This window comes from Sorex araneus, chromosome 2 (genome assembly GCF_027595985.1).
Source record: "Sorex araneus isolate mSorAra2 chromosome 2, mSorAra2.pri, whole genome shotgun sequence".
Lineage (NCBI taxonomy): Eukaryota > Metazoa > Chordata > Mammalia > Eulipotyphla > Soricidae > Sorex > Sorex araneus.
This window is the reverse complement of record NC_073303.1, coordinates 50,270,004-50,282,856: the sequence shown is the minus strand read 5'-3', so window position 1 is coordinate 50,282,856 and position 12,853 is coordinate 50,270,004. Positions and strand designations below refer to the sequence as shown.

Genomic DNA, 12,853 nt, shown 5'->3' with positions numbered 1-12,853 from the left:
GGAACCTGGCTTTCTGCATGCCTGAGCCTGTACTTAGTATATCATCACCTCCTGGACCCCCATCGGGTTTGAGATGAATCACAGAAGCTGGAGCTGCTGCTGCTGGGACTGCCGTGGCCTAAGCCACAGGGCAGTTGTCTCTTCCGGTCCTGTGCTGTCTCATTCCCTGGGGAGCCCGTGGTGCAAGGCATGTCTGGATACCTGCTGGGTGTGTGTGCGGGGGGGGGGGGGGGGGGTGTGGGTGGGCGGAGGCCTGGTGGCGGCTTCAGATTGGTCCCTCCCAGCTGGAGGACTCGGGCACCTTCTGTTCTGCAGGTCTGCCCCCTAGGATTCCTGACCGTGCACTGTGGCCATCAGTGGGACCCGGGGACCCTCCTCCTTCCAGGTCTGTGCTGTCAGCCCCATGACCTGGGCAGCAGTGGGAACTGGAAAAGACGGGACTTGTGTCCCAGCACCACACCCTGGCTGTGGACTATCGTGCTGGGAGTTGGACCTGTGCATCCAGGGTCATACCCCCTGGGCCAATGAGCCGGAGTGGGGCCTGCACCTACAGGACCACCCTCCTTTCACTCCTGGTCATCATGCTGGACCCCCTTGTGAGCACTGGTACCCCCTACCTGGCTCCTTCATGCCTTTTGCTCAAGTAGCCTTTAGTGAAAGCCACAGGTCAGACTTGACTTTCACTGCTGCTCAGTGTCTCCCTCATCCTGCCCAGCAAGACTGGGTATGTCTGGGCTTGTCCAGGTGACCTGGCACTGCCCGCCTGCTGGGGGCCATTCAGGGGCGACACATCAGTTCTTGTGAACCACAGGCTCTGTGGGACTACTCCCTTTGCATTCTCACCTGGTTTGTGCCCTGACCCCAACCTCTCCCTGAGGTGGGAGTGTGGAGACAGAGCTTCAATCTCTGTCCCCTGGCTAGAGACAGGGCTGGACGGGGTGCTGAAGTCACGTGAGATGGGGACTGAATCTGTCTGTGCAATGTGTGGCTCAGGCCTTCTAGCTCCCAGTAGCTTGCAAGGGATCTGTCCAGTGGGCTCCTGTCACCCCTCCTGGGACAGCGTGCAGCCTGTCTCCACAGGGCTGTCTTGTCACCCCTCCTCGACAGCCTCTCCTTGGCTGCCACCTCACGAAGAACTGAAGCTTGTTAGGGATCTTATTTTTGTTTTGTTTTGATTTTGGGTCACACCAGGCGATGCACAGGGGTTACTCCTGGCTCTTCACTCGGGAATTACCCCTGGTGGTGCTCAGGGGACCATATGGGATGCTGGAATTAGAACCCGGGTTGGCCGCGTGCAAGGCAAACGCCCTACCCGCTGTGCTATTGCTCCAGCCCCATAGGGATCTTATTTATTATCTTCATCAAGATGTGATTCACATGATATAAAATTTACTTTAAGTATTTGCATCAGTAACTTTAAAAATTACTGTACTTTGGGGCCAGAGCAGTAGCAGCTTGCAAGTGACTCACATGGGTTTGGTCCCTGGCACCAAGTATGGTCCCTTTAGCACCATCAGAAGTGCTCCCTGAGACCACCAAGTAAAATGTGGTTGGAGGTCATGTGGGGGAAGGGTGAGGCGGGTGGAATACAGACTAGAGACTGAACACAATGGCCACTCAACACCTCTATTGCAAACCACAACACCTAATCAGAGAGAGAAAACAAAAGGGAATTCCCTGCCATAGTGGCAGGGTGGGGTGGGGGGAGACGGGTCTGGGGAGGGGGGGAGGGATGTTGGGTTTACGGGTGGTGGAGAATGGGCACTGGTGAAGGGATGGGTTATTGAACTTTGTTTTTTTTTTTTTTTTTTTTGCTTTTTGGGTCACACCTGGCGATGCACAAGGGTCACTCCTGGCTCTGCACTCAGGAATTACCCCTGGCGGTGCTCAGGGGACCATATGGGATGCTGGGAATCGAACCCGGGTCGGCCGCGTGCAAGGCAAACGCCCTACCCGCTGTGCTATCACTCCAGCCCCCGGGTTATTGAACTTTGTATGGGGGAAGCATGAGCACAAAAATGTATGGATCTGTAACTGTACCCTCACGATGACTCTCTAATTAAAAATAAACTAATAATAAAAAAAAAAAAAAGAAGTGCTCCCTGAGAGGTGCTGGGAGTAGCCCAAAAATGAAAAAAAAAAAAAAAGTTTTTATTTTGGACCTCTCACAGTGCTCAAACACTGGGGGCCATCTAACCTTGGGATGTTAAGGCTTGGTTCAGTGTGGGACCCTAGCATGGCAGGGCTCCCGATACCAGCCTCTGGGGTCACATTTAGGGTCGTGGGGTTCCAGGTCAGGGCCTGGGTGTGCAGGGCCTGTGCCTGGCTGCAGGTCTGTTTCCTGGCCACAAGACTGCCAGGACTGGTCCATGTGCTGCACTGTGTGGCCTGCACTTGGTTCCTGCCCTCTACAGGGAGCCCTGGCTCCATTAGGGGGCCCTCGGCCCTCCTTGTCCCAGTGCAGTCCCCTGTCTGTGGATCTGCTGGTCTCACACCTCAGAGCTCCATTCTTCTCAGCTGGAGTTGCCACCCTCACAGTTCCGACTGCTTCCCTGCAGGCCCTTGGGGCTCAGTGGTTCCTTCTGCAAGGTGGATGTGAGGATGACTGGCCCTGGAGCGGTGGCCTGTGGTCGTGCCTTTCAGCCCACGGGTGCCCTTCATGTCCCTCGTGCTTCCCTCCCCAGGAGCTTGACCTGGAAGAGGAGCTTGAGGCCACTGTGCTGAGGGGCAGAGGAGAAGATGAGAGTGGCGAGCAGGAGGAACTGGTGGGCTCAGAGCTGCTGCAGACCCAGGTGACCCCATGTTCAGACCCGAGTGGACTCAGGGCACGGTTCCCATGCACCTGCCATCACCTCTGGATGCAGGAACTTTGGGAGGGGAATGCATGATCAGTAGGCGAAAGGATGTGGCAGCGACTGCTCTCTGCTGTGTGGGAAGGGCAGGTAGATGGACAGGCGTGGCCAGCAGTGTCCGCTCTGCCAGCACTGGACGCCTAGAACCTGGACACCCCTTGTCCCTGGGGCCGGAGGTCAGAGGCACCAACCCTCTTGTCTCAGCTGTCTGTCTCAGAGCAATTGTGTCAGGGAGGACAGAACCCTTGTGATGGGGGGGAGTGTTCTTGCTGTCACAGCAGCACCTTCCCCAGAGGCAGCTGCCACTTGGGGCTGGGTCTTGGTTTCTTGGAGCAGAAAGGGCTTTGGAGTGGTGTCAAGGGCCCTTGTGGCGTAGGAGGGCCTGGACCTGCACTTGAGGCTTCTGGAGAGCAGGTGGAGAGGAGCCCTGGGGTGGGGGGCAGCACCGCTGGGACAGTCTGTGTACTCCCGCTCTGTGGCTATTCCCAGGAGAGTTGCTCAGAAACCCTGTCTCTGCAACCGCCACCTGCCCTGGAGCTTGAGGCCCTGCGCCTAAGCCTGAGTAATATGCACACGGCACAGCTGGAGCTGACGCAGGCCAACCTGCAGCGGGAGAAGGAGACGGCGCTGGTGGAGCTGCGCGACATGCTGAATGGGCGGCATGCCCAGGAGCTGGCTCTGGCGCAGAGCCGGCAGCAGCTGGAGCTCGAGCAGGCCCGCGAGCAGCATGCACGGGAGCGGGCGGAGCTGGCCCTGCGCTGCGGCCAGGAGACAGGTACTGCTGCCCGCTGTCCCACTCCGCCTCTCTATGGAGGCCTTGAGTAACATGTTGGAAGTTTCTGTCATGTCCTTTCTGGCTCTGCTGGACCAGAAATTGGACCCAAGGCCTTCTACTTGCAAGGCAGTTGCCTGTCCGCATCCTCAGTGGGAGTGGCTCCCGAGCACACACAGCACAGGAGCCTTTGCAGCAGCTACTCTCCCAGCTGAGGGGCACGCTGCTCTCAGCCTCTGTGCTGGGTCCTTCCTGCTGCCACCCAGGGGAGCCAGGCTGATTCCTGTGGGTCTCCCTGTGCTAGACTCCTCTAGACTCACTCATGCAACATTGTTTTTACTCTTGATTGAAGTTCTGTGGTTTACAATGCTGTTAATTGTAGTTTTGTGCATGCATTATTTCTGCACACATCTACCTCCAAGTACCCACTTCCCTCCACCAAAGTCCCAAATCTCCTGTTCCCCTCTTCCCCCTCCAGCCCTCACTTTAGTTCTGTGGACTGTCTCTCCAATTTTGCTGCCTTTGGACCTTTGCTGCTCTCTTACTGTCTGTCCTTAAATTCCTTGCATGAGAGGGATCATTCTGTGTCCCTTTCCTTCTGACTGACATCACTAAGACTGATACCCTCTGGTTCCATCTACATAGCAGCAAATTGCATAATTTTGTCCTTTCCTAGAGCTGCATAATATTCTTTTGTGCTTATATGTTACAACTTCTGGATCCCTTCATCCTGCTGCTGCTCATACATCCATAGTTGGGCATTCCAGTTGTTTCCGTATCTACTACTATACTGAGTGTGGCAGTTTACATAGGTGTGTGTACATCTTTTCAAATCAGTGTTTTTGCATTTTAGGGATAGATACCAAGAAGCAGCATTGCTGTGTTGTATGGGAATTCTAGTCCCATGTTTTTGAGAGAGCTTCATATTGTTTTCCATAGAGGGTGAACCAGAGCACCTTCCCACCAACAGTGGATGAGGATTTCTTTCTCACCACAACCCTGCCAACACTGGCTGGCGAAGAAGTTTTTGTGTGTTGCCTCCCCCTTTGATTCTTGCTTTATAAAACATTTAACATGGCTGTTTTTTCCCTGCACCCTGGAAGTGGGACCAAGAGGTCCATGCCAGGACTGTCACCCAGTGTGGCTCTGAGAGGGGCTGGGCTCCTATGGGCAGATGGGGTGCTGCTGGCTGGCGCTCTCTGACCCTTTGCTCCATCTGTCCTAATGCTTATGTCCCTGGTGCAGCCTGGACCGGTGCCCCATCCTCCATGCCTCCTTGTTCTTTCCTGTGCCTCCTGCTGGCTTGCCTGTGTCCAGACCTCTGGGAACAGCACCTCTCAGCCCATGTCCAGCTGGTCCCTCCTCCCTCTTAGGGTGCTGTGCTCTCTGGATTGGTAGGGTGGGTGTGGGGCCTCCAGGCCAGGCTCAGGTGACCAGAAGTGTGTGAGCACTCATTGCCTGGAGTCAGGACTTCCTGCATGTCTTCACTGTTACTCAGCTGGACGCCTTGGTACCCTTACTCTGAGCACTTATCCATTCCTGCCCTCCTGGTTGTCCCCTTGGTTCCTTCTTGCTGCATGTCCAGCCGTGGGGCAGTCTGAGATTCAGCACTCTAAGCTTCCTATTTCACTGTTGCAGCTGAGCTGAAGGAGAAACTACAGTCAGAAATGGAAAGAAATGCAAAGATGATAGAGGTAGGTGAGATGGTTTTTAGTGCCTTTGCCTTGTTCCAGTGAATCCAGTCCAGGCTGAGGTTGTGGGCAAGTACCATGGCCAGGACACTGCGCCCCAGGCCTTGGCTCTCCCACTCCTCGGCCCTTTCTATGGAGCCAGCGCAGCTGGCAAGGGTCTGTTCTGGCTAGGCTGACGTGTAGGTGGGTGACATAGATGGGCATGCATGATGGGCACATGGGTGACATAGAGGTGGGCTCTATGATGTGAGCCCACGAATGGCTTGAGTGGTGGGTGTGACAGCACACAGGTGACATGGGCAGGTGTGATGGGCTCAGGGGTGACATTTTTAAGGGTGTGACAGATAGGGTTGCGTTTGGAGTGGGTGTAAATGAGTACATGGGTAACGTTAGGAAGGGGTATGACAGGGTGCACAAGAGCCTCTACTGCCTCCTGTGCCCTTGTGGCATAAGTGCTTATCCCTGTTCCTCCCGTAGTCAGTAGCAGAACTGTCAGTGCACACAGACCTTCCCTGGGCCCACTCTGGTCTGTGTGGGGGCAGACATGCTGTTGACAGTTTCCATGGTTGATCAGTAATTCCTTCTTTCTCCAGATCCTGAAGCAAGACTGGGAGTCCCAGAGGGAGCTATGCTTAGCAAATCTGCGTGAAGAGTTGTCTGCAAAGCACCAGTCAGAATTGAAGGATTTGCAAGATCAGTTCAGGAAAGAATTGGCAGACCAGAAAACAGAGTTGGAGAAGATCTTTCAGGCCAAAAACCAGGCTGAGTGTGAGTCTCTCTTAAGAGCAGTCGGTTGTTTTCTGGGGGATACTGCAGGACGTGGTCCACGATTTGTTTTGCTCATTGCTTCGGTGGTTTCCTGGTCCTGACCTTTGTAGGTGAGGGGTGGTCATCCTTGAGGCTCCCTCCTTGGTCATGGCTACTGAAGGTGTCAAGATCCCTGAAGCCTTTCACGAGATGGGGCTTGTCTTTTTTTTGGTTTGTTTGTTTTGGGGCTATACCCAGCTGTGCTCAGGGCTTATGCTTGACTCTGCTCAGGGATCACTCCTGGAGGGGCTTGGGGGATCAGCACCAAATGGGATGCCGGGAATCGAACCTCGGTTGTGTAAACAAGTTTCCTATCCACTGTACTGTCTCTTGGGCCCCATCACAAGGTGGTCTTGACACCTTGTGTGGATAAATGGCACCAGAGCCAGATGGTGCTTGTGTACCTGCTCTCCTGTGTGCTTCTGTGGTGGTCCTCAGCTCCTTCCCAGTTCAGTCCTGGTGGCTCTGGTCTTGCTGTGTGGGTCCCTCATCTGGGGAGGTGGGGTGTCTGTTCCCACCCTCTGGATTTGAGTGGGAATTAGTTTCTTGGAGCTCGTGGGAAGGAGATAGGCCTGTAAGAACTCAAACATCCCTGCTTTGTAGTTCAGCTGCCTGAGGCTCTCAGCAGGTGCCGAGAAGGGGCTAGGGGGAGGCCTGATGAGCTCTTCGTGCCCCACAGGTGCCCTGCAGACACTGGAGGCCCAGCACGAAGAGGCTGTGCGCCAACTTCGGGAGGACCTGCAGGCTGAGCGCTGCCAGTGTCTGGAGGGCCTGGAGCTGAAGTTCAGGGAACAGGAACAAGAGAAGCAGCGGGAGGTGAGTTTGGGTTCACAAATGGGGCAGGTCTGTGGGGCTCATAGGGGGCAGGTTTGTGAGAGCTCACTGGGGGCAGGTCTGTGAGAGTTCACTGGGGGCAGGTCTGTGAGGGCTCAAAGGGGGCACGTCTGTGAGAGCAAACAGGGGGCAGGTCTGTGAGAGCTCATAGGGACAGGCCTGTGAAGGCTCACTGGGGGTATGTCTGTGAGAGCTCACAGGGGGTCAGGTCTGTGAGAGTTCACTGGGGGCATGTCTGTGAGAGCTCACATGGTGACAGGTCTGTGAAGGCTCACTCGGGGCATGTCTGTGAGAGCTCACAGGGGGTCAGGTCTGTGAAAGTTCACTGGGGACATGTCTGTGAGAACTCACAGGGGGCAAGTCTGTGAGAGGTCATGGGCTCAGGCCTGTGAAGGCTCACTGGGAGCATGTCTGAGAGCTCACAGGGGGACAGGTCTGTGAGAGTTCACTGGGGGCTTGTCTGTGAGAGCTTACAGGGGGATAGGTCTGTGAGAGCTCACATGGGACAGGTCTATGAGAGTTCCCTGGGGGCATGTCTGTGAGAGCTCATAGGGAGCAGGTCTGTGAGAGCTCACAGGGGGCAGGTCTGTGAGAGGTTACTGAGGGGAAGGTCTGTGAGAGCTCACTGGGGGCAGGTCTGTGAGAGGTCATGGGGGCAGGTCTGTGAGAGGTTATTGGGGGGAAGGTTTTTGAGAAGTCACTGGGGGCAGGTCTGTGAGAGCTCACTGGGGGCAAGTCTTTTGGGCTCATGCTTACCTCTTAGCAGCTCACCCCTGATATGGATTGTGGTTATCTGGTACCATCTACCATAGATTCAGATGGACCCCAGCTGCCCCTCCTGGTGCAAGCCCCCCTCCCCGCCAGAACCATCCTGGGCAAGACCCCCCATAATATTCCTCTCATAACTCTTCCGTCAGGTGGATCTTCCAGCTCAACCTTCACTGCCCAGTAGGGTTATGGTTTGGAGTGTCTGCAGGAGTGACCCAGGGGTTGGTGGGTGTCTTTGAGGGAAGACGGGGTTATTCCCAGGGCTGTGTGGTGGTGGCTGGGCCAGACTGAAAGTCAGGAGTCAGTGGACTTTGTCAGCAGGTGCCTTGGTCACCATGCTGGCAGCAGGTGAGGGCCTCCATGGGCTTTCTGACAGGATGTCTGCCTGCTGGAGTGGGTGAGGCATCACAGACACAAGTTCTGGCCAGAACACAAGAGGAATGTCTCTGACACTTACCCTAGGGCCACCACCAGCTGTGTCTGTGGTTCCTTGCTGTGGGGGCATGGAGACCCTCTTGGCACCCAAAAGGGAAGGGTGGGCTTGAGCCTGTGGTGGCTCCTGTTCGGGTGTGGGTATGTGGGCTGCTGGCCCCATTCTCCCACCGCAGGCACTAAGGAGGGCCTCCACTTCCAGCTGGAGGACCTTCGGGCATCCTACGAGGAGCTAAAGGCCCAGTCCCAGGAGGAAATCAGGCGCCTTTGGGCCCAGCTGGAGCCAGCAGGACCCGGCAGACAGCACCCCAGTGGTGAGGCACTTCACCTTCAGGTGGACCCTCTGAAGACCCTTCTGCTTGAGCTGCACAGTCGGGCTCTGCAAACTCCCGAGGATTGAGTTTGGGTCTTGAGGAAGCTTCTGGAGAGAGTCTGGCTCTTGTACTCCAGCACTGCCCCTCCCCATGGGAGGGAGCTCATCTGCCTTGCTGTGGGGTGCTCAGGGGCATAGGAGCCCTCTGAGGTCCTTCCAGTTCGTGTGGGTCCCTGCAATCAGGTGGGTCTGTCCAGTCCCCATGGGTCCCTCCTGTCCCCATGGGTCTCCTTTGTCTCCATGGGTCCCTCCTGTTCCCATGGGTTCCTCCTGCCCCTGTGGGTCTGTCCAGTCCCCATAGGCCTATTTCTCAATAGAAACAACACCCCAGAAAAGTACAGATTTGGTGGGTACAGGCATATTGCATATGGTTACTCGTGGTGGGAAGCTTGAGCCATGGGGCTGTTCTCCCCAGTTGCTGATACTACCACTGAACTGGGGCTGGTGGAGTAGAGACCTGAGGGCCTACTCCTTCATTTCCTGCTGGCTGCCCCTAGCCACTTGGAGCTCCCGGAGGTGGCACTACATGTGCTTTGCAGCCTCTTTTCTGCAGAATCCCCCAGAGCTGCTCACACGTCTTGCAGCCTCAGAGGCCTCACCGGGAGGGAGCTTGTGAGGGTGGCTGGCTCCTTGGTGCATTCCCGCGGACCTTGAGCTCTCCTGCTTCTCTGTGCTTCCTTCTGCCCATGGCAGAACCAGAGGAGCAGCTCCAGGCACAAGCCCCCTGTGTGGAGGACCTGGAAGGCCTGAAGCGGGACTTTGTCCAGCGCCAGCAACAGGAAAAAGCTGAACACGAGTCAGAGCTGGAGCAGCTGCGGCTTTATTTTGAGCAGAGACTGAGGGAGGCTGAGAAGAGCTATCAGGAGGACTTGACACTGCTGCAGCAGCGGCTTCAGGAGGGGACAGCTCACTCACTCCTGGACACAGGGTAATGGGCATCCCCTTCCCTGGGGGTCACAGCTCACTCCAGGACGTGGGGCAGTGGGCAGCCCCTTCTCTTGGGGGGATGGCTCATTCGCTCCCAGACAAGGGGTAATGGGCAGCCCCTTCTCAGGAGGGAATGGTCCACTTGCTCCCAGAGGGCCTGGACACAGGGCAATGGCCAGCTCCTTTGGAGGCAGCCTGTCTCATTCCACTCTCCTCCAGGCCTGGCTGTACACCAGGCCCCAGCGACAGGCTTTTGTGCTGGGGACACATTCTGTGTGGGAGCAGGGCTGACTGACCTGGCCTAGGCTGTGGAGTGGGCGAGGTGCCTGTCCCGGTGTGGGCGGGGACAGTGCCCTCCCTCTAGCTCTCCTCTCTTTTCCTCGAAGCCCGGCCAGCACGTTTGGAGAGGCTCTTGAGGGGGAAGGCAATGGGCATCCCAGCAGCCTCCTGCAGCCAGAGTCACACGAGGTGAGGCAGTGCTCCCTGGGGTGGGCTCCTCTCTCCTGCTCTCCCTTGTTCTCACGGGAAACCCCTCCTGCCACACTTTCCCGAGCTCTTCTGGACACTGCAGGCCTGAAAGACCCTGCTTGGGCTCTAGTGTCCTGCGCCCAGCCATGCTCCTGCTTGCTCCCAGGGCCACTGCCTGGGCCCTTGGTGAGGGCTGGAGTTCAGGTCTGGGTCCTGTGTTCTCATCAATCCTGTGTTTGTCCCATGGATAACGCAAGGACTTGGATTCCTACTCCCCAAGGCTGATTGGAGTGGGTAGGGAGGGACCAGACCTGACTGCGGGCCTGTGTGTGCTGGGACCTGGTCACCCTGGTCACCCTGGACTCTAGCCACGCCCTGCTGGGGCACCTTGTGCTGTGCTGCATCGTTGGCCCACAGCCTGACCTGTGTCTCTCACCCCTGAAAAAGATCAAGGGTGCTTTGGGACCTTTTATCAATTTTGGTTTGGTGCCCTGCCCAGCGGCCCTGGAATGTGGGCCCTGCAGAGGAACCTATGCTCAGCCCAGGAGGCTCTCCAGCCCTCCTCGGCGTCCCCTCTTAGTTTGTGTGGGAAATGGGTTTCCTGGTTGTCTTTTCTTGGGGACAGGAAGTGGTGGGGAGTCCCAGAGTCCTTCCCTTTGTTGCTCTTCCCTGATCCCTGGGAGAACCTCACTGGGACACTTTTGTCCCTTGTGGCTGGCTGGGGAGGGCCCAGAGGTAGGTGCCCTTTGCAGGGAGCAGGGCAGGATCTGTGCTGCAGCCCCGACTAGTCTTCGCATTGCTGTGTGGTTTTCCCTGTGCCCGGTGCCCATGTCTGCTGCGTCCTGCTCCATGAGCAGTGACTCAGCTCCTGTCTTGGGAGACACTGGGCACTTGAGCGTAGCCACTAGGTCACCAGAGCCCCTGGCCTGTTTGCATGCACAGCTGGACGATGATGTGTGGGAGACCTCCCTGGATGTGCCTGAGGGTCTGCAGCTTACAGGAACCCCGGGCTGCACAGGGGATCAGCTTGTGGGACTCTCAGACGAGCCTGACCAAGGTAGGTGCCCTTGGCTCCGGGACAGGGGAGTGGGGTGGGGGCTGGGCTTGGGGACAGTGTGGAGGGTGGCATCCATGTGCCCATGGAGTGTGAGTGGGTGTGGGACCCCTCACTGTCCTTGCTGCCCGCAGGCCTGGCCCGTGTGTGTCTCCGCTGTGCACAGGACACAGCCCTGGAGGTGGAGGCTGAGGTGAAGGCCCGAGTCCTGTCTCTGGAGACCGAACACAAGGTACAGCTCGTGCTCCTGCAGACAGAGCTCAAGGAAGAGATGAACTTCCTGAAAATAGAAAACAGAAACTTGCATGAGAAGCTGCAGCACGAAGTCGGCCTGAGAGAAAACTTGGAGAAGGTATATGTGGCTGTTCCCTGTGCATTGGACATAGTTGTGCTCTGGGCACTTGTGAGGGTGGTGGCACTCGGAAGGGTGGAGACTCTCAGTTCCTTCCAGCACTTAGCTGGAGCCCTGTGCCCACGATCCAGTCTCGCTATGAGTGTGACTCAGGCCTCCTGGTCTCTAGGCAGGGCTGAGGCACAGATTCTGCCGCTCTCTAGCTGTATTTCGGGGCATTCCCTCTCACTCTCTATCCTCTGGCTCTAAGAAGTCAGGGCCTGGGATTGCTTCAGGTTGAGCATGTGATCTTATTGTCAGAGGGTGCTGGGGACAGACCTGGGTTGGCTGTGTGCAAGGCAGGCACCCTACCCATGTTGCTATCTCTCAGGCCCCACCCTAAACTTAATTTTTAATAACAGTTTTTCTTTTGTCTTTTGGGCCACCCCTGACTGTGCTCAGGCTGCTCCTGGTTCAGTGCTTGGGGACAAAACTGTATGGTGCTAGGGTAGATCCTGGACTTTCATATGGAAAGATTGAGCACCAGCCCTTTGAGCCACTCTCCAGCCCCTGTTAACATTTAAAAATCTGGGGGCTGGAGAGATAGTACAGCAGGGAGGGCACTTTCCTTGTACTCGGCTGACCCTGGTTTGATCCATATGGTATCCCATGCACTGCCAGGAGTAAACCCTGAGCATCACTGGGTGTGGCCCCCAAACCAAAGATAATTTGATTTTGGCAATTTGGGGGCCACACCTAGAGGTGTTCAGGGCTTACTTCTGTCTCTGCTCAGGGATCACTCCTGATGGGGCTCAGGGGACCAATGTGATGCCAGGACTGAACCTGATGGGGCAATGGCAAAGCATATAAGTCATATATGACTTATATGTTAAGTCATATATACTTTGCTTGGTTTTCTTTCTTTTCGATGGCATTCATTTTCCTTCTTCCTTTTCTTTCTGAACAACAGGATGTCCACCTGCCTTTGGCTTTCTGGTTTGTGTCCTTTTCACATGGTGCCTTTAAAAATATTCATTAGATGCAGCCTTGGGACAATATAGTGGGTAGGGCACTTGCTTTTGCATAGGGCCTACCACCCCTTGCATCCCATATGGTCCCCTAAACCTACCAGGATTGATCCCTGAGCATCACTGTGAGCCCCAAAACATACACACACACACACACACACACACACACACACACACACACACACACACGAGTTGCTTAATAGTATCGTGAATCCCGGATGGCTTAAAAAGAAATAAAAAGTCAATCAAAATACTTGATGGCACCCTCTAGAGTCCTCTTCACACCCTCATGTGCCCCCTCACATTCTCCTGTTGTACTTGGGTCTCCTTCCTACACCCCCACCTCTGCTGCTGGAGAGCACCTGGCCCCCCAGTGTTATATGGTCAGAGCAGAAGACTTCTGGCATCTCTCTCTGCTCCCTCCAGGCATAAGAATCTCGATAGCACTTCCCTTACGCAGTTTCAGCATAAGCCTTTACCTTTCTCTATGGCCCATTGCTATACCTGGACAGTCAC

The 12,853-nt window shown here is 55.9% G+C and overlaps 1 protein-coding gene across 12 annotated transcripts in view; it reads left to right on the top strand.

The window, feature by feature from the left end:
- LOC101555443 (pericentrin) overlaps positions 1 to 12,853 on the top strand; it is a 68,026-nt gene that overhangs the window by 6,688 nt on the left and 48,485 nt on the right. For 11 of the 12 annotated variants that reach the window (XR_008628499.1, XM_055126137.1, XM_055126136.1 and 8 more), the window contains exons 3-12: positions 2,685 to 2,792; positions 3,342 to 3,627; positions 5,263 to 5,318; positions 5,909 to 6,083; positions 6,802 to 6,938; positions 8,359 to 8,470; positions 9,223 to 9,457; positions 9,843 to 9,924; positions 10,867 to 10,981; positions 11,113 to 11,330. Coding sequence is in view for 10 of the 12 variants with exons in the window: in XM_055126137.1 (XP_054982112.1) it covers positions 2,685 to 2,792; positions 3,342 to 3,627; positions 5,263 to 5,318; positions 5,909 to 6,083; positions 6,802 to 6,938; positions 8,359 to 8,470; positions 9,223 to 9,457; positions 9,843 to 9,924; positions 10,867 to 10,981; positions 11,113 to 11,330 (1,524 nt within the window). In the remaining 2 variants the exon portion in view is untranslated. Of the gene's footprint in view, positions 1 to 2,684; positions 2,793 to 3,341; positions 3,628 to 5,262; positions 5,319 to 5,908; positions 6,084 to 6,801; positions 6,939 to 8,358; positions 8,471 to 9,222; positions 9,458 to 9,842; positions 9,925 to 10,866; positions 10,982 to 11,112; positions 11,331 to 12,853 lie in introns of those variants that run through there. The other variant, XM_055126144.1, reaches the window with a different exon arrangement.